The sequence below is a fragment of the Rhincodon typus genome, chromosome 25 (genome assembly GCF_021869965.1).
Source record: "Rhincodon typus isolate 14 chromosome 25, sRhiTyp1.1, whole genome shotgun sequence".
Classification (NCBI taxonomy): Eukaryota; Metazoa; Chordata; class Chondrichthyes; order Orectolobiformes; family Rhincodontidae; genus Rhincodon; species Rhincodon typus.
The window spans coordinates 7,441,874-7,460,466 of record NC_063356.1 but is presented as its reverse complement, the minus strand read 5'-3'; the positions used below and the strand labels follow the sequence as shown (position 1 = coordinate 7,460,466).

General features: G+C 43.8%; 1 protein-coding gene across 1 annotated transcript in view; it reads left to right on the top strand.

Moving 5' to 3' along the window:
- cntn2 (contactin 2) overlaps positions 1 to 18,593 on the top strand; it is a 189,180-nt gene that overhangs the window by 112,955 nt on the left and 57,632 nt on the right. Inside the window, exons 7-9 of the mRNA XM_048612184.1 lie at positions 2,077 to 2,179; positions 12,562 to 12,743; positions 17,645 to 17,781. Of these exons, the coding sequence (XP_048468141.1) occupies positions 2,077 to 2,179; positions 12,562 to 12,743; positions 17,645 to 17,781 (422 nt within the window). The remainder of the gene's footprint in view (positions 1 to 2,076; positions 2,180 to 12,561; positions 12,744 to 17,644; positions 17,782 to 18,593) is intronic.

The window sequence follows — 18,593 nt, the reverse complement described above, 5'->3', positions numbered from 1 at the left end:
GGGGGTTCTGAAATAAATAGGGAGAGAGGGGGAGGCGGATAGAAGATGGATAGAGGAGAGGATAGGTGGAGAGGAAACAGACAGGTCGAAGAGGCGGGGATGGAGCCAGTAAAGGTGAGTGTAGGTGGGGAGTTAGGGAGGGGATAGGTCAGTCCAGGGAGGACGGACAGGTCAAGGGGGCGGGATGAGGTTGGTCGGTAGGAGATGGAGGTGTGGCTTGAGGTGGGAGGAGGGGATAGGTGGGAGGAAGAACAGGTTAGGGAGGCAGGGACGAGCTGGACTGGTTTTGGGATGCGGTAGGGGGAGGGGAGATTTTGAAACTTGTGAAATCCACATTGATACCATTGGGCTGCAGGGTTCCCAAGCGGAATATGAGTTGCTGTTCCTGCAACCTTTAAGAAAGAAGATGAGTTCTCTTTCCTGCTTCTGCAAATTGGGATTATCTCTTTTGCACTGTGCCTCTTCCCACAGAACTGGTTATAATCCAGTAAGCAGGAATTTAATGAACATCAATTGAATTCTTTTAAGTCTTGCAGAGCTGCTTTGCATGGACAATCAAAGTAAAGCTGCTTAGTAATACTTTACTTTAAACTGTTCTAGCTTTTAATCATTAATAATAAATGGAAGTCACTGGTCTCTGGAATGAATATGCTTTTTCCACAGAAACTTTTACTCTTGTATTTTTATTTGTAAATCTGCTATTGGGAGAGTGGTATCATTGAACTGGGTAGTTAAGCTTCTTGTAACTTCCTGTATCTCCTTGCTCAACTGTGATGTAGTCTTCATTCTGTTCCAAAACTGACACTGCTTCCAACAGCTGCAGTACAAGTTGAGAATGCTGTTAAACTCTATGGAGTTATGTCAGTCGCTGAAGACATCCGTGCATTGCTGGATGCACTAAAACCCAATTTCTGCTCATAGACCAGCTCCTCACTACTGCTGTTGAAGTTAGGATGCTGTGATGTGACCCACTGTCCCTTAATTAGCAAAGAGGATAAAAGCCAGGGTTTCCAAAATCTATCTGCATGTTCTCAATCTAGTGAAACACTGAGGGTGAACGAGGCAGCACACTGCACATTGTAAAAGGACAACAACATAATGTTCTTAAACACTGGCCTTACCTGAAACTTAAGAATGAATAAATATAATTGTCCTGCAATAACGTTAGTTCCAATTCAGCACTATTTAAGTTAAGTTGTAGAATCACAGAGTCATACAGCGCGGAAACAGACCCTTCGGTCCAACCAGCTGACCATAATCTCAACCTAAAATTGTCCCACCTGCCTGTGCTTGGCCCATATCTTTCCAAACATTCTTTATTCATGGACTTATCCAAATGTTGTAACTGTATCTGCATCCATCGCTTCTTCTTAAAGTTCATTCCACGCACAAACCATTGTGTAAAAAAGTATCAGAGATAGTAGGACCTGCAGATGCTGGAAAATCTGAGACAATAAGGTGTAGAGCTGGATGAACACAGCAGGCCAAGCAGGATCATAGGAGCAGGAAGGCTGACGTTTCGGGCCTAGTCCCTTCTTCAGAAATGGGGGAGGGGAAGGGGGTTCTGAAATAAATAGGGAGAGAGGGGGAGGCGGATAGAAGATAGATAGAGGAGAAGATAGGTGGAGAGGAAACAGACAGGTCAAAGACGCAGGGATGGTGCCAGTAAAGGTGAGTGTAGGTGGGGAGGTAGGGAGGGGATAGGTCAGTCCAGGGAGGACAGACAGGTCAAGGGGGCGGGATGAGGCTAGTAGGTAGGAGATGGGGGTGGGGCTTGAGGTGGGAGGAGTGGATAGGTGGGAGAAAAGATGGCCAGGTCAAGGAGGCGGGGACGAGCTTTGATTTTCAGCACTGCCACTTCAGTTATCTCAATACGTTTCAACTCCAGCAACAACTGGTTTACTCTCTAAATGTTTGAGTCAGCCAGCGGGTTGTATTAGCTCTGGATGATGTTGGAATGAGTCGAAAAACACCAGAAGGATTAAATGCCATTGTTCCTTCAATCACCATCACTGTCTGACACTCCTTCATTTTTGAGAATCTCTCTCTGACGTTTTTTTTTGTCTTATTCTCCAGGTGAAACTGGGATGCATTCTCCTCGCATTCGGGTGAAATTCCCTTCTGAAACCTATGCGCTGGCTGGACAGTCACTGAACCTGGAGTGTTTTGCCTTTGGAAAGTGAGTGAATTAAATTTGAATGTGTATAACACTCAAAATTAAGAGTAACTTTGAAAAGAAATTGGACCATCACCAATAAGGACTGGTGTAAGTTATTCATTCTTTTAAGTCTACTCTGGCATTCATTAAGATCATAACTCAACTCCGCACCCCCATATACAGCAATTCCAACACCCCCGCCCACCTCATTGTCCTTGATTATTTCAGTGTGCAAAAAATCTACCCAACTCTGCGCTGAAAATACTGAGAATCCATAGCTCTCTCAGGGGAGAATCCCAAAAATTTCACCCTTCCTTTAAGTGATGATTTTTCTCATTATCTCAGCCCTCACTGGCTAGTCCTCTATCTTCAGATTGTGGTCCCTGTCTTCTATATTCCCAGTCTGGACAAATTACCCCTCTACGTTTTTATATGTTTCAATGAGAATCTTGCTCCTTACCCCGAGAGCATACAGGTTTGGTTCAGACAATCTTGGAGAACAATCCCCTCATCCACAAAGTCAGTTGAGTAAACCTTCTTTGCATTCCCTCTGAAGCAAATTTGCCCTTGGTTAGGCAGGAGACCAGAGCATGTTCACAATGGCATAACCTTCAGGGCTGTGGACAGAGATTAGGTGGATTGGGGTTTCAAAGAATTGCCACAGGACAAGGGGCCTCTTCCCTTTCTGTAGGATTCTAGTGGCCTTAATTTTTCAATCAGGATTAGAAACCTAATCTCAGATTCTGATCAAACAAAGTAATAGACACTTGCCTTTAAACAAATTCTCCATCATGAACATTCTGGCCAAGAGTCTCCTGTTCTGAAGCACCAAAGATGAACGCAGGAATCCAGGAGTAGAGGAGACCAGGAAACCATTTGGCCACTTTTTCAGGAGTAAGTACCATTCTCTGTGATGTAAAGGTCCTCTATCCATTTTGAAATCCACTGAGAGAAGGTACATAAGTACAATAAGGTAAGGTGGATCAGGGGAACCAAAAGAACTGTGAATGCTATAAGTCAAGAACAAAAACAGAAGTTGCTGGAAAAGCTCAGCAGGTCTGGCAGCATCTGTGAAGATGTCCTGAAGAAGGGTCACCGGACCCGAAACGTTAACTCTGATTCTTCTTCACAGATGCTGCCAGACCTGCTGAACTTTTCCAGCAACTTCTGTTGTCATTGTTGTTGAAGGTGGATAAGGGGAGTAGGGTGACAGGGAAGTGAATTGGACGTAAAAGTAAGGATATTATATTTCAGTTATATGAGGCCTTAGTGAGACCACATCTCAAATACTGTGTGCAGTTTTGGTCTCTTTACTTAAGGAAGGATGTAAATGCACTGGAAGTGGAGGCTTTGTAGGTTGATACCTGGAATGAGAGACTGTCTTATAATGATAATTTGGACAGACTTGGCTTGTTTCCAATGGAGTTTAGAAAAGTGAAGGATGACTTGAAATGTATAGCGTCTGGAACAGTCTTGGCAAAGCAGGTGAGGAAAGGATATTTCCTGTTGAGGGTGAGTGCAGAACTATGGGGCTGTTTAAAAATTAGGGTCACCTTGTTAGGGCAGAGATGAGGAGAACCTTTTCTCTCAGGCAGTTATGTGACTTTGGAACTCTGCCTCAGAGGTCAGTGAAGGGAGGCTATGGAATATTTTTAAGACAGAGGTGGATAGATTCTAGCTCTGAAGAAGTGTCACCAGACCCGAAACATTAACTCTGCTTTCTTCCCATGGATGCTGTCAGACCTGCTGAGTTTCTCCAGCAATTTCTGTTTTCACTCGGATAGATTCTTGATTGACAGAGGAATCAGGGGCTGTCAGGTTGAATTTGAATGTGGAAATAGAAACACAAACAGATCAGGCATGACCTTATTGAATGGCGGGGCTGAATGGTCCAGTTTTGCTGCTAATTCATACATTTGTATGTTGACTCATATCCACCATGTCCAGACACAGCAATCAATACATTGATATTTAACCCATTGCTGACCTTTGCTCAGTGATTTTTCTTTAGATACTGTGTATTTTTCCCAAAATTGAATCTTCCTTTGCCCCTCTTTGTGAAGTATGTTCCACTGAGGCCCAGTTTTTGGGTATCACATTTCAGGAAGGATGTGAAGGCATTAGAGAGAGTTTTTTTTTTAAATTCATTCATGGGATGTGAATGTTGCTGGACAGGCCAGCATTAATTTCCACTTAATTGTCCAGGAGGAGGTTGTGGTGAGCTTCCAGCTCAAAACAGTGCGCACTGTAGGGTTCTGGGACACCGGCAAGCTAGGAAGGGATTATAGGATTTTGACCTAGCAACAATAAAGGAACACTGATGTAGTTTTAAGTCAGGATGACGCATGGCCTGGAGGGAAACTTGAAGATAATTTTGTTCCCAGGTATCTGCTACCCCCTCTGTACTAGGTAGTAAAGATCATGGGTTTAGAAGGTGCTGTTGAAGGATCCTTAGTGAGTTACTGCACTGCACCTTGTAGATGGTGCACACTGCTCTGCTGTGCCCAAATGGTGGAGGGAGTGATTGTTGACTGTGTTAGATGGGGTGCCAGTCAAGCAGGCTGCCTCATTCCTGGGTAGTATCAAGCTTCTTGAACATTATTCATAGCATCATAGAATCCCTATTGTGTAAAAGCAGGCCGTTCGGCCTATCGAGTCCACACCGACCCTGCGAAGAGCATCCCACCCAGACCCACGCTCCTACCCTATCCCTGTAATCCTGCATTTCCCATGGCTAATCCACCTATTCTGCACGTCTCTGAACACTATGGCCAATTTAGCATGGCCACTCCATCGAACCTGCACATCTTTGGACTGTGGGAGGAAACCGGAGCACCCAGAGGAAGCCCATGCAGACACAGAGAAAATGTACAAACTCCAAACAGTCATCTGAGGGTGGAATCGAACCTGGGTCCCTGGCCCGGCAAGGCAGCAGTGAGCCACCATGCCACCCGGGAGTTATTATTGGAGCTGCTCTGATCCAGGCAAGTGTGGAATATTCCATCAGATTCCTAAATTTACCTCGTAGATGGTGGACAGGCTTTGGGGACTCAGGAGACAAGTTACTTGCTGCAGAACTCCCAGTGTCTGACCTGCACTTGTAGTCACTGTGTTTATATGGCTAGTCCAGTTCAATTTCTGGTCAGAGGTAACTTCAGGATACAGAGGAGAATGGTTCTAGGAATGTGGAATTTCAATAATAAAGATAGCAAGTCAAACTGCAACAGAGAGGAAATCTGATTGAAAATTCAAAATCATGAGAGATCTGGACAGGGTTAAGTTGGAGATAATGTCCCCACTCATTAAGTTCTAGAACAAGAGGGCACAGATTTAAAGTAATTAGTGAAAGAAGCAAAAGTGACATAAGGAAATATCATTTTCACACAGCAATTGATTTGGATTTGGAATGTGAGATAACAGTGTGGAGCTGGAGGAGCACAGAAGGCCAGGCAGCATCAGAGGAGCAGGAAAGTTAACGTTTTGTGTCAGGACCCTCCTTGAGTTTTCTGAAAAATGGTCCTGACCCAAAAGATCAACTTTTCTGCTCCTCTGATGCTGCCTGGCCTGCTGTGATCCTCCAGCTCCTCACTGTGTTGTCTCTGACCCCAGCATCTACAGTTCTTGCTATCTCTGGATTTGGAATGTCCTGCCTGAGAATGTGGTGAAGGAGGTAGGTTTAACTGAGGTATTCAACAGTGAGCCCCACAATTATTTGAGACAAAACAATGAGCGCAGTAATAGGGAGAAGGCAGGAGAATGGTAATTGGTGAGATACTTATTTAGAGAGCACAGACATGATGGGCCAATAGTGTCCTGCTCTGTAGCAATTCTACAATATGGATAAAACAATTATAAAGCATCAGTCAAATGACTGAACACCATTGTGTTGGGTTACTAAAATCTGTCTGTACTGTCAAAGCTTTCTTGATGAAATGGAGTTGATATATATATTTTATCCTAGTGTAAGGGTGTATTAATATTCATTTGTCTCCCACTTTGCCTGCTTTGGGAAGGATTGACATTCAACACTGTTCGTGGAAGAATATTCTGTTCCTTGCTGATAAAAACAAGAAACCTTCCTCAAATCACCCTTGTCTTTATTGTTCTACTTCGCACAGTTTCAAACTTAATTTCATTCATTGAATGCCAGCCAGCTGTGAAATGGCATTATGTACTAAGAACATCATGCTGAAATCTAGATATAAGGTTTAGATACCTTGGGGGAATACTGTCGAACGTAGTAATTCTGGCATCTAATACAAGCCGTGGGTGAGTTTACATTAACTTAGCTGGAGCGCACTGTTGCCACGGTGACAATTGTTTGATGGTTTTTAAGAAAAGCGGTTGTAATAAATAAAGGCTGTTTGTTTATGACCATTGGTATGTTCTGAGGAAACACATTGATAAACGTGTTTGGGTAAAATGTCCTGGCATATTACTTTTAATGTAATCGTCGTCCATTTAAAATAATCAAGTTAATGGGCTGGGTGACCATAGCATACAAACAATCCTTAATGGGACACATAAAACAGTGCAGTTAAGGTCCTGACAGTAACCACTGGGATCTCTGCTGATCATTTCACAAAATAAGTATGTAAAATTCTTGTGCAGCAACTCAGTGGATGGAATGCTAACCCCCATCAGACACTGATGAGTGTAAGTTCAGTTCCTCCTCCAGAGATCTGAGCATACACCTAAACTGGCATTTTCATTGCAGTACTGAGAGACTGCTGTCCTGTTGGAGGTACTGTCTTTCTCCATAAAATCTCAGATAACATTAACGATCCCATAGTGCTGTTTTAAGTAGAAGCAAGGGACATCTCCCTGTTTTTCTGGGCAGTGCTTGTCCCTCAATCAGTATCAGTAAAGCAGATTATCCAGACATTTGTTGTCTGTGGGAGATTGCTGTGCAGTAACATTTCCTATATTTGAGTATTTTGACAAGTTCTTGATTAGCTGTAAAGCACTTTAGAACACCCTGAGATTGTGAAAGGCGCTATAGAAATGTCATAGAGCTGTGAGAGGTGGTGGCATAGTGATAATGTCACTGTACTCGTAATCCATAAACCCAGGTTAATGTTCTGGGGATGTGAGTTCACATTCTGCCATGACAGATGGTGAAATTTGAATCATTAATTGGTGACCATGTGACCAATGTCAATTGCTATAAAAACCCATCTGGTTCACTAATGCCCCTTTGGGGAAGGCAGTCTGTCATCTTTACCTGGTCTGGCTTACATGTGACCCACAACAATTGCGGGTGACTCTTAACTGCCCTGTGGGCAATTAGGGATGGGCAATAGATGCTGACCCTACCAGTAACACTCATGTTCCACAAGCAAACTCTGAAAACAGTCTTTGTTCTTGGGCTGGATTCCACAGTCTGATTGGGCTGACATGAAAAAGATGAAAGGTCAGTGATGTACGCTATAAAGTGGTGCTCTAATGACATAGAATATAGAGGAACATTTCCTCACTATTTTTACCCTAATCATCATCGGTTGTCACATATGTCAATGGTCTAATATCTCATCATTCACAACCAATTAAAAAGTGAAAAAGACTCTTCATTGCTTAATTTAGTGGAAGCTGGTGAAGTATGGTTGTGTCACCAAATTAGTAATCCAGAATGCGATATGGGTTTGAATCCACCGTGGCGGATGGTTAAAATTTGAATTCGATAAACACATGGACCAACAAGCTAGTCTAATGGTGACCATGTTGTTTGTTGTGAAAACCTATCTGGTTCACGAATATCCTTCAGGGAAGGAGGTTTGCCATACTTAACTGGTCTACATGTGACTCCAGACCCACAGTAAAGGGTTGACTCTTAACTACCTTCTGGGCAATTATGGATGGGCAAAAAATGAATATAGAATAGAATATCCTTTATTGTCATGTGTTCTCCAGACGTGCAGGAGTACAGTGAAAAGTGTACAATGTCGCCTCTTATGGAGCCATCCTAGGAACAAGTCCATAGGTACAAATCATGGATACAAAAAGAGGAATAAAAAAAAAAGATTTTCTGAAGAAGGGTCCAGACCCGAAATGTCAGCCTTCCTGCTCCTCTGATGCTGCCTGGCCTGCTGTGTTCATCCAGCTCTACACCTTATTATGTCAGACTCCAGCATCAGCAGTTCCTACTATCTCTGAATAAAAAAAAACATGGTTGCATTATTTTACAGCGATTCATAATATCACATTTAACTCCTTCAGAAACCTCTACCACATGTGTGGATATAAGCGTTTAAATGTGTTGTTTTGATCCCATTCAAATATGCCAAACTTGTAACAGGTGCAGTCTGATCACCCCAAGGTACCGGAAGCTGGTTTGCTGTCTCACCAGAGAGAAAGATGACTGCTAGTGGTTTAATCTGAGGGTCACCACACCTCAGGTGAGGGGAGAGGTTGTGAAGGAGAGTACCTCAGTCAGTGCAGGAATTCAGCCCGCACCCTGCATCATACACTGACCGTCCAGTTAACTGAGCTGACTAACCACATGCATTAAGCAGGTCTGACCTGCAAGATGTATCAGTTTTGAAGATCCAAATATGATGACAATGAATGCAGAGGATGTAGCATCCCCTCACCTATAACTGGGGTTACAGAGGATTTCCCTGGCTCTTCTGTCCCATCAGCCCCAGCTGCAAAGGAATAACATTTCAACATTCCCATCATGCCTTCTGCATTCCTTCCTCCCCATGCCTGGATCTTTCTCCCCCTTACTGGTTGTCTCCCCCACCATCACCATCAACTGAACCAAAGAACTCTCAATATAAAAAGACCACATCCTGCTTCCCTCCATTTCCCCACGCTCTCCGCCTTATTCCTAACTCCCACAACCCTCCCTCCCTCCCCCACCCGATCAATGTCACTCGCCTTATTGGGAAAGGGCAACCCAGAATTACTGTGGAGCAATGATCATAAAGACGCCATCAGAATATTACAATAACATTTCTTTTTGTTTCTAACAACTTTTGTTTGTTAGTTAGAATAATGTTGAAGAAGAAAGTTCTGATTTGTTTATAGTTCATAGCACATGGGCCTCACTAGCAAGACCATCACTTGTTGCCCACCCCTAATTGCCCAGAAGGCAGTTAAAACCAACCCATTACTGTGGGTCTGGAGTCACGTATAAACTGGATCAGTTATGTATGGCAAATGACCTTCCCTAAAGGATATTGGTGATCCAGACAGGCTTTTTACAAAAAACATGGTCACCATTAGACTAGCTTCTTGTTCCATGTGTTTATTGAATTCAAATTTTAACCATCTGCCATGGTGGATTCAAACCCATAACGCATTCTGGATTACTAGTCTGGTGACACAACCATACTTCACCACCTTCTATTAAACCAAGCAATGAAGAGTCTTTTTCACTTTTTAATTGGTTGTGAATGATGAGAGAATCAGATCATTGGTATATGGGACAATGAGTGATGAGAGCGCAGGCATCAAATAATGAAACCTCAAGGAATCAAGGTTTATGGAAATAGGGCACAGAATTAGAGTTGATGTAAAAGATCAGCTGTGATCTCGTTGAATGGGAAAGCAGTCCAGAAGACCGAATGGCCTACTCCTGCTCCCACGACTTAGGTTCTTACTTTATTACATTGAGCAGAGTTGACAACCTTCTCTCCTCCTGATTTTAGATAGTTTTGATGAATGAAGAGAGACTAAATCGGTTAGGACTATATTCATCGGAGTTTAGAAGAATAAGAGGGATCTCATAGAAATATTTAAAATTCTAGCAGGCCTAGACAGGGTAAATGCAGTAAGGATGATTCCGATGACCAGGGAATCCAGAACCAGGGTGCCACAGCCTAAGGATATGGGTAGACCATATGGGTTGGGATGCGGAGTAATATTTTTCATCCAGAAAGCGGTGAGCCTGTGGAATTCTTTGCCACAGAAAATGATTGAGGCTAAAACATTGAACGTTTTCAAGAAGGAGATAGATATAGTTCTTGGAGCTAAAAGGATCAAAGAGTATGGGAGAAAGCAGCAAAAGGACACAGACTTGGACAATTAGCCGTGATCATATTGAATGATGCAGCAGGCTTGAAGGGCTGAATGGCCTACTCATGCTCTACTTTCTATATTTCTGCTGGACTGGTACCAGAGTCACAGCAGGACTGTAGCCCCTGGGGCAATTCATGTCCACTTTGTTTACAGACATAATTAGTTTTGATTTTGAAGGTTAACTGATGCAGTTCATTGATCAAAGAGAATAACAAAATGAGTTTAACATCACGTTACATTATTCGCTTGTAAGTCTCATGCAGCTGGAGATTTGCCCCAGGCCAAAAGTATTCCACCCTTCTGTTTCACTCAGGATGGCAGTGGGTTTCCACCAGGAACCGGCCTAATGTCAAAATATCCTTGAACATGAAGGACAAGAGCAGTGAGGGTGGAGATAGGGAGAGACATTCCCATCCTCCCATACCACCGCTTCCCCCAGTCTAAGAACTGATGCCTCCAAAACCTGGAAAATCTCAGTGAGAGGCACAATGGCCAACTCATCTCAAGTCTCAGCAAAAGTACCAGTGCCTGAGCACCAGTTTTAGCAAAAGTGGGAGCCCACCCAGATTGAATCCATCCACACCAAAGATTTGGGGTAACACACCTCATTGGATTTTGACATCTAACCAAATCTTGATTGAATCAGCGTGAATAAGTGCCTGGAAGTTTCCCTCAGATAGTGTCCAGCATAATACCCATGTCTGGTGGGTACTTGTGGTAACGTTCTTGTGGTCATCTGTCATTTGAACTACAACTAAAAACATTACCAGGTATATCTGTGATGTGCACTGCTCCTCAGACAGCTGCTCTCACTGCATCTTGAAAGCCACATTCAATACCATGTGTCACTATATGCATACTCTTGAACTCTCTCTCCATTCACACCACCTCACGCTGGCTCAGAGTCGCCCTGCCCACCAGTTCCACTTCATTCTTCACTCAGTGTTCTAATAAGAAACCTTTTTCTTTTCCTTTCCGGCATTAAGGAATGCAAGATACAACAACTTAGAGATACCCACACACCTCTGGAACCTCCCTCTGCTTCCCTTTGACTCTATCCTCTCTCGTAACCCCACCTCTTGAATTTACTATCCCTTCTGACCTTCCGCTCTCTGATGCTAAACATTCTGTACTCAGCAAAGGGCTCAGTTTTATCCCTGTGCGTCCCCACCTCAATGAATTTCAGGCACGACATGATGGCTAGCTCTACTTCCATTGCCTCCAACTCCACGCCCATTTCTTTAACCAAGAATCCTCTTTCCGTCCCACAGATGCCTTGACCTGCCTCCAACACTCCCTCCACCTGGACCCCTCCCTCTGGCCTTTTACCTGCACTCGATCTGTTCATTGAGAAATGTCGATGTGACATTGGTGGCCTTAATTTCTCTGCAACCCCCCCGCCCCCGCCACAACCAACACATTGAAACCTATCTCCCTCTGAACTGACTGCACTCCATGCTCTCAGATCCAACCCTGACTTTGTCATCAAGCCTGCTGACAAGGTGGTGCTGTTGTTGCCTGGTGTACTGGCCTCTACATTGTGAACGTTGAGCGCCAGCTCTCAGACACCTCCTCCTGTCTGCCCATGGGCCATGACCCCCAGTTCTGAAGGAGGGTCGCTGGACCCGAAATGTTAACTCTGCTTTCTCTCCACAGATGATGCCAGACCTGGTGAGCTTCCCCAGCAATTTCTGTCTTTGTTTCATCATCTGGTTGCTTATTTGCTTGCTGCTGGTGGGATCTTGCTGTGCACAGGTTGGCCGATGGGTTGTCTGCATCCCAACATTGACAATACTTGTGGCTGGTCGCGGGCTCCTGCCTTTGGTATCTTCCAATAGGGTCAAGGATGAAGTCCATCACAGCACGTACACCACCGTGCAGCTGATGATTCTGTCACTGCAGTGGCCGAGGCTATTTTTTCTCAAAAGGCTGACTAGTTTGCAGAAAATAAGAAAACAACCCTGGTAATTAAAATCCGTTACGAGAGATTAGAGATGCATAAACCAGGCTGAAGCTTCAGGGCACGGCTGAGGAAGTGTTGCGTTGTCAGAGATGCCATCTATCAGAATGAGGCATTGCACCAAGGCTCCATCTGCCCTCTCAGCTGGATTTTAAAGGTCCCATGGCACAACTCTTAAAAAGAGTGGAGAGTTCTCCCTAGTGTCCTGACTATAAAAGTATCCTTCATCCACCACCACCCAAGCTGATGGTTCGGTCACTCTACACATTGTTCGTTGTGTGACTGCTGATAAATTGGTTTTCTGCAACATTAACCACTCAATTGGCTGTAAAGTGCTTTGGAACCTCATCCTGAGGTGGTGGTGTGATATAAGTCCAAGCTTTTCTTTCCTTTAATACTGCCAGTGTTTGGTGTCTTCCAGCCCTGTGCCCACCATCAAATGGAGGAAGCTCGACGGGTCCCTGCCTTCCAAGATCTTGGAGTCCATAAACAAGCCCACCCTACACATTCCCGACGTACAGTTTGAAGATGAAGGCGTGTACGAGTGTGAGGCAGAAAACTCAAGAGGAAAAGATTCAACTCAGGGCCGGATCATCATTCACGGTAAGAAATCTAGGTCTTGCACTTCGTTATACATGAGTAAAACGTTTCAGACACAATTTTAACCCTGTGCTAATGGGCTGTTTTTGACTGAGTTACAATCTCATCTCTTTAGAACAAAGAACAAAGAAAATTACAGCACAGGAACAGGCCCTTCGGCCCTCCAAGCCTGCGCCGATCCAGATCCTCTATCTAAACCTGTCGCCTATTTTCCAAGGATCTGTATCCCTCTGCTCCCTGCCCATTCATGTATCTGTCTAGATACATCTTAAATGACGCTATCGTGCCCGCCTCTACCACTCCACTGGCAACGCGTTCCAGGCACCCACCACCCTCTGTGTAAAGAACTTTCCATGCATTTCTCCCTTCAACTTTCCCCCTCTCACCTTGAAATCGTGACCCCTAGTAATTGAGTCCCCCATTCTGGGAAAAAGCTTTAGTAGACATTCACATGAGAACATTATCCTTTAGTGTCAGAAATGCAACACATCGGGATAAATGTGAATATATTTCAAATGAGACATTTTTGCTGTGGGCAAGAACATTGTGGACTTCAGAAATGAAGGGGGTTGACTGTCATGCTTCAGTTGAATGATAGAACAAGCTCAAGGGGCTGAATGTCCTCCTTCTATGACTAAGTTGTTTTTTTTGTGAGCTAGTTACAAATACACAATCACACAGGAGCAGATGTTCAAAAAGATCATGGCTGATTTTAATGTGGCCTCAACTCTACATTCTTGCTGACCCCTGATAACCTTTGTCTTCCTGTATGAAAGTCAGCAATTTGGCAATGCAGCATCTATCTCTTCCTGCCCCATGGATATCAGGTCACACAGAGGGCCCATCTTTAACTCCCATGCAAAAGCATTGTTTAGCATTGGGCAAAAATAGAAATTGCTGGAAAAGCTCAGTAGCTCTGGCAACATCTGTGGAAAGAAATGCTGCTGGATCTGCTGAGCTTTCCCAGCAATTTCTATTTTTGACTTTGATTTACAGCATTCACAGTTCTTTCAGTTTTTGTTTAGCATGGGATATTTTGTATGCAGAGTAATAAGAGACATAGTCTTACAGCATGGAAACAGACCCTTTGGTCCAATTAGTCCACACTGACTATGTTCCCAAACCAAACTAGTCCCACCTGTTTGCATTTGGCCCATATCCCTTCAGACCTTTCCTGTTCATGTACTTATCCAAATGTCTTTAAACATTGTAACTGAACCTGTATCCATCACTTCCTCTGGCAGTTCATTCCACACATGAGCCACTCTCTGTAGTGGGGAGGCTTGGCCAATTTTAATCATCTTAAAAGTATGTCTTTTGGCTGGATCCTACACCTGCTATATTGATGATGGTTTTGACATGTTTTCTTAGTAAACCAGCTGTTTTCTTTAACCAAGTGTTGTCCAATGCCCTCCTGGGTTAACACCAGTGAACACAACGACTACAGCCTGTACTGTTACTGCAATCGATTTCTTTATTTATCACTCAGTCAGTTTAACACTACAGCATCAAATTGTATCAGGTTACAAACAAAACTGCCTCAGACTCACTACTGAGACTTAGGTATCACCTGCACTGGTGAGGGAGAGTTGGCCAGGCTTCAGTTATTCAGCTGGGTCTGTCCTCCTTCTCTGAACTTCTGCAATGGTTGCCCCTAGGTTACACTGCTGATGTCTTCAAAACACTATTTTTATATGCTTTTGTTTGTAACTCTAGGAAGTTCGACTCCTGCCCAGGACTCTCGTGACTCTAAGATCATCCACCAAAGGGTCATACAGACAAGATGTGTCTGTTTTATTGTCCTCTCTTCTGTCTTTAGTTTAGTAACCTTGATAGCCATGAAGGTGGAGCAGCTTTTAGGCAGCCCTTATCAATAGATTCCTATTTGATAAGCAGTGTCTAGCTCAATCTTGCATGGGAGGCTACTGTCCCTGTAAAGTTGGCCACTTTTCCCATCATCCTTGTAGACACTTAGCTATTAACCATTCTAGTACAGTGTCAAAATTAAGCAACACAAGCTTGAGAGGTTTGATTTGAGCTGGTGCTGCACTGCTAACATATTCAGGTAACGTGTCTGTGTGTTAAAATGACCACTGGGTTGACATGTGCACAGGGGGATATTAAGCCAAAACACAGGAAGCATTTGCTTCCAAAGTCCTGAGTGAGTATAGCCACGGGAACTCTTTTTGAAAATAAACAGTTGGTAACTTTAGTATTATTTCTGTGGGTCTCGTATTTAAAAATTACTTCCTACTAGTGATAGTGAGGAGACATTTAGCTTAACGATGTTATTGGGAAGGTGGAATTACAGCAAAAATAATCAGACCAGCAAGTTTGTCCTAGTTGGCATTCATTCATGCTGTTAGCTGAAAAGAGATGTGTTGCTGAAGCCTTCTTTGGACTATTCAAGGACAAATACAAAGAATGTGAATTTTTGAACAATCACAACAATTTATACTAAAGAGAAAAACATACTAATAGGCTGGGAAATCAACTCTGGTTGGCAAAAATGTCGCTATGGAGAAAGCAGCAAAAAAAAACTATAGGTCCCCTGAACTCTTGGGTAATTCAACAAAGTTCCAAGGTTTAAACATATTCATTCTGAAGAAGGGTCAGTGGACCCGAAACATTAACTCTGCTTTCTCTCCACAGATGCTGCTAGACTTTCTGGGTTATTCCAGAAATTTCTGTTTTTGTTTCTGATTTCCAGCACTTTTTTTGGTTGTTTAAATGTTTTTGTCCTTTTTGCAGAGAACAGGTCCCTACTCATGAATGTACATCACTTAACAAGTTGTTTTAATTTCTTATGTGTATATTAGGCCATCTGCATTGTTGCCATGAGTTGTTGCTTTAATGGGAGTAGGCCATTCAGCCCATCAACCTTACCTGCCATTTAATATGGCCATGCTGATTAAACTCTTCAATGCCTTTTACCCAGCTCATCCCTTCAGTTATGTTTGACTGTGAGCAGACAGTAAATAGAGGTCACACACCTCTCACTGGAGATCAAGTTGAAACTCACAAGGAGTCCATTGACTCAGGCTGCCCTGCAGTGCTGTGTGGTGCTTAGTTAAGATCTGAGAGCATGGGACTTCCTGACTACAAATGGTTTATGTTTCAAATAAAACAAAAACAAGTCCTGGATGGTGTAGACTACAGTTGCACATGTGCACAATCATGTCATTCTCTGGCACCTCAACAAAGAGCTGCAAACAACTTCAATACCCTGAGATAGTAGGAACTGCCGATGCTGGAGTCTGAGATAACATGGTGTGGAGCTGTAGGAACACAGCAGGCCAGGTAGCATCAGAGGAGCAGGAAAGCTGAAGAAGGGTCCAGACCCGAAACGTCAGCCTTCCTGCTCCTCTGATGCTGCTTGGCCTGCTGTGTTCATCCAGCTCCACACTGCGTTAGCTTCAATACCCTGTCCACAGTCAGGACTGGTTCTTCTACATGGTCTGAATTATCGATCCCAAAGTTGGCAGTTCCCCGCTGCAGAGGCCTGGAATAAAGCAGGAAATCAATAATATTGCCGAGTTCTGTCAATCCATATAGTTAACTCCACAATATTGATCGTCTGATAGTCAGCCAGATAGCCAATCACTTTAACTTAAACTGACCGCTGATGCCAACTGGCATTTGTCACTTTGCATCACAGCCCACTCACTGTAACTCCTCTATTCTGTACCTTCCAGTGTACAGTTGTACCATCTCTCTGTTCACCTCCGGTTAGTTGCCCATGACCTAATGATGAGGAGATAGTGGTGTAGTGGAAATGACACTGAGTTATTAATCCGAGGTCTAGGCTAATGCCTTTGTGACAAGCCTTGGAAGCCCCACTGCCAGCAGGTAAACCCTAAGGTCAGTTATTACATCTGAAGTAGCAAGTTATTCTCATCAAATGGTGATTGTTGTAAAAAAAAAACTTGTCTGATTCAATCCTGTACTCAAAGGAAGGAAATCTGCTGTCCTCAACTGGTCTGGCCTATATGTAACTCCAGACCCACAGCTTAGCTGATCTCAGAAATGAATCAAACCTGTTCCGCAATTGCATAAACACCCATAAGGCCAGAGGAGTAGGAGCAGAAGTAGGCCATTCACCCACATCGAGTCTGCTTCACCATTCAGTGGCTGGTCTGCTAAGCCTTAACTCCACTTTCGGGCCTTTTTCCCATAATCCTTGCTTCCCTTACTCATTAAAAACTTTTCGCAACCTTGAATATATTTAATGACCCAGCCTCTGTGGTAAAGACTGGTTGACAACACTCTGAGGGAAGGAATTCCTCCTCACCTCTGTCTCAAATGTTCAACCCTTTACTCAGAAATAATACCGTCTGGTCCTAGACTCTCGAACCTGGGGAAACTCCATCCACGTTGACTCCAACTACACTTCTCGCTGCCTCAGAAAGGCAGCCAACATCATCAAAGACCCCTCCCACCTGTTTATAATCTCTTCCAACCTCTTCCACCAGACAGAAGGTACAAAAACTTAAACGTACGTACCAACAGGTTGAAGAACAGTTTATTCCGAACTGTTATTAGACTTCTGAATGGACCTTTCTAATTTCAAATCTAATGTTGTTGCTTTTTATGAACCTTCTTTGCAGCTGTAACTTTGTACTCCTCATTCTGTTCTATCACCCTACGATCTTTGTATGGTATAATCCTGCCTGTACTGCATCCGAAACAAATCTTTTCACTGTGCCTAGGTACGTGTGACAATAATAAATCAAATAAAAAAACCACACTCACCGCATCTACCCTGTCAATCCCCCTAAGAATCTGACATGTTTCAATAAGGTGGCCGACAGCTGTGATTGATCTGCCTCTGTGCCATGCAGTCCTGTGGTCGTTCATGTCGCTTCGTCCTTTGATTTTCCTTTTTTCTTTGGTCTTTCCTCCAGCACAACCGGAGTGGCTTCAGATTATCAGTGACACAGAAGCTGACGTCGGCTCCAATCTGGATTGGAAATGTGCAGCAGCTGGGAAACCCCGCCCCACGTGTAGGTGGCTGAGAAATGGCCAGCTGCTAACTTCGAAGGTGTGAATGAAATATAAAACCGCGTTTTCCTGTGCGTTCAAATACAGAGTTTGGAGAATGGCAAATGTGCTTAAAGGTCATGATAGAGAGGGAAGTAAGATCAGTTAGTTTTATTCCATTGACTGTTGGATTTCTAGACATGCTGCATTTAGATATCTTAATCTCCGATCTTAACCTCTCCTCACCTTGAGGTACTGGCATGGTGGCCCTGCGGTTAGCACTGCTGCCTTACAATGCCAGGAACCTGGGTTTGATTCCAGCTTCAGGCGATTATCTGTATGGAGTTTGCATGTTCTCTGCATAGGTGTTCCCCCAGTTTCCTCCCCCCCACAGTCCAAATGCATGTAGGTTTGGGTGGATTGGCCGTGTTAAATGTCAGGTTACAGGGGTGGGATGCTGTTCAAAGGGCTGGTGCAGACTAGATGGGCTGAATGACCTCTGTCTGCATGGTAGGGATTCCAGGTATTTATTCATTTGCAGGAGGTTGGCATTTATTGTTCATCTGTAGTTGCCCTTGAGAAGGCAATGATGGGGTTTCATATAGGACTGCTACTGCCAACGTGGCGAAGGTATTCCTGAAGTACTGTTAGGTAGGAAGTCCATATACCAGGAGCATATACACAAAGACTGCAGCCTGTTACATGTTGGTTAACTAATCCACACATCATCAAGGTTCAGTATGGTTTAGCACACAGCCTGTGTCCTGGCTCCCTCACATGGATTAGTTTGGAACCTTTGATCTCATCGCACTGTTATGATTCAGCTAATGTTAATATTGGACAGATTTCAGAGGGTTAGATCTTGTTAGATCC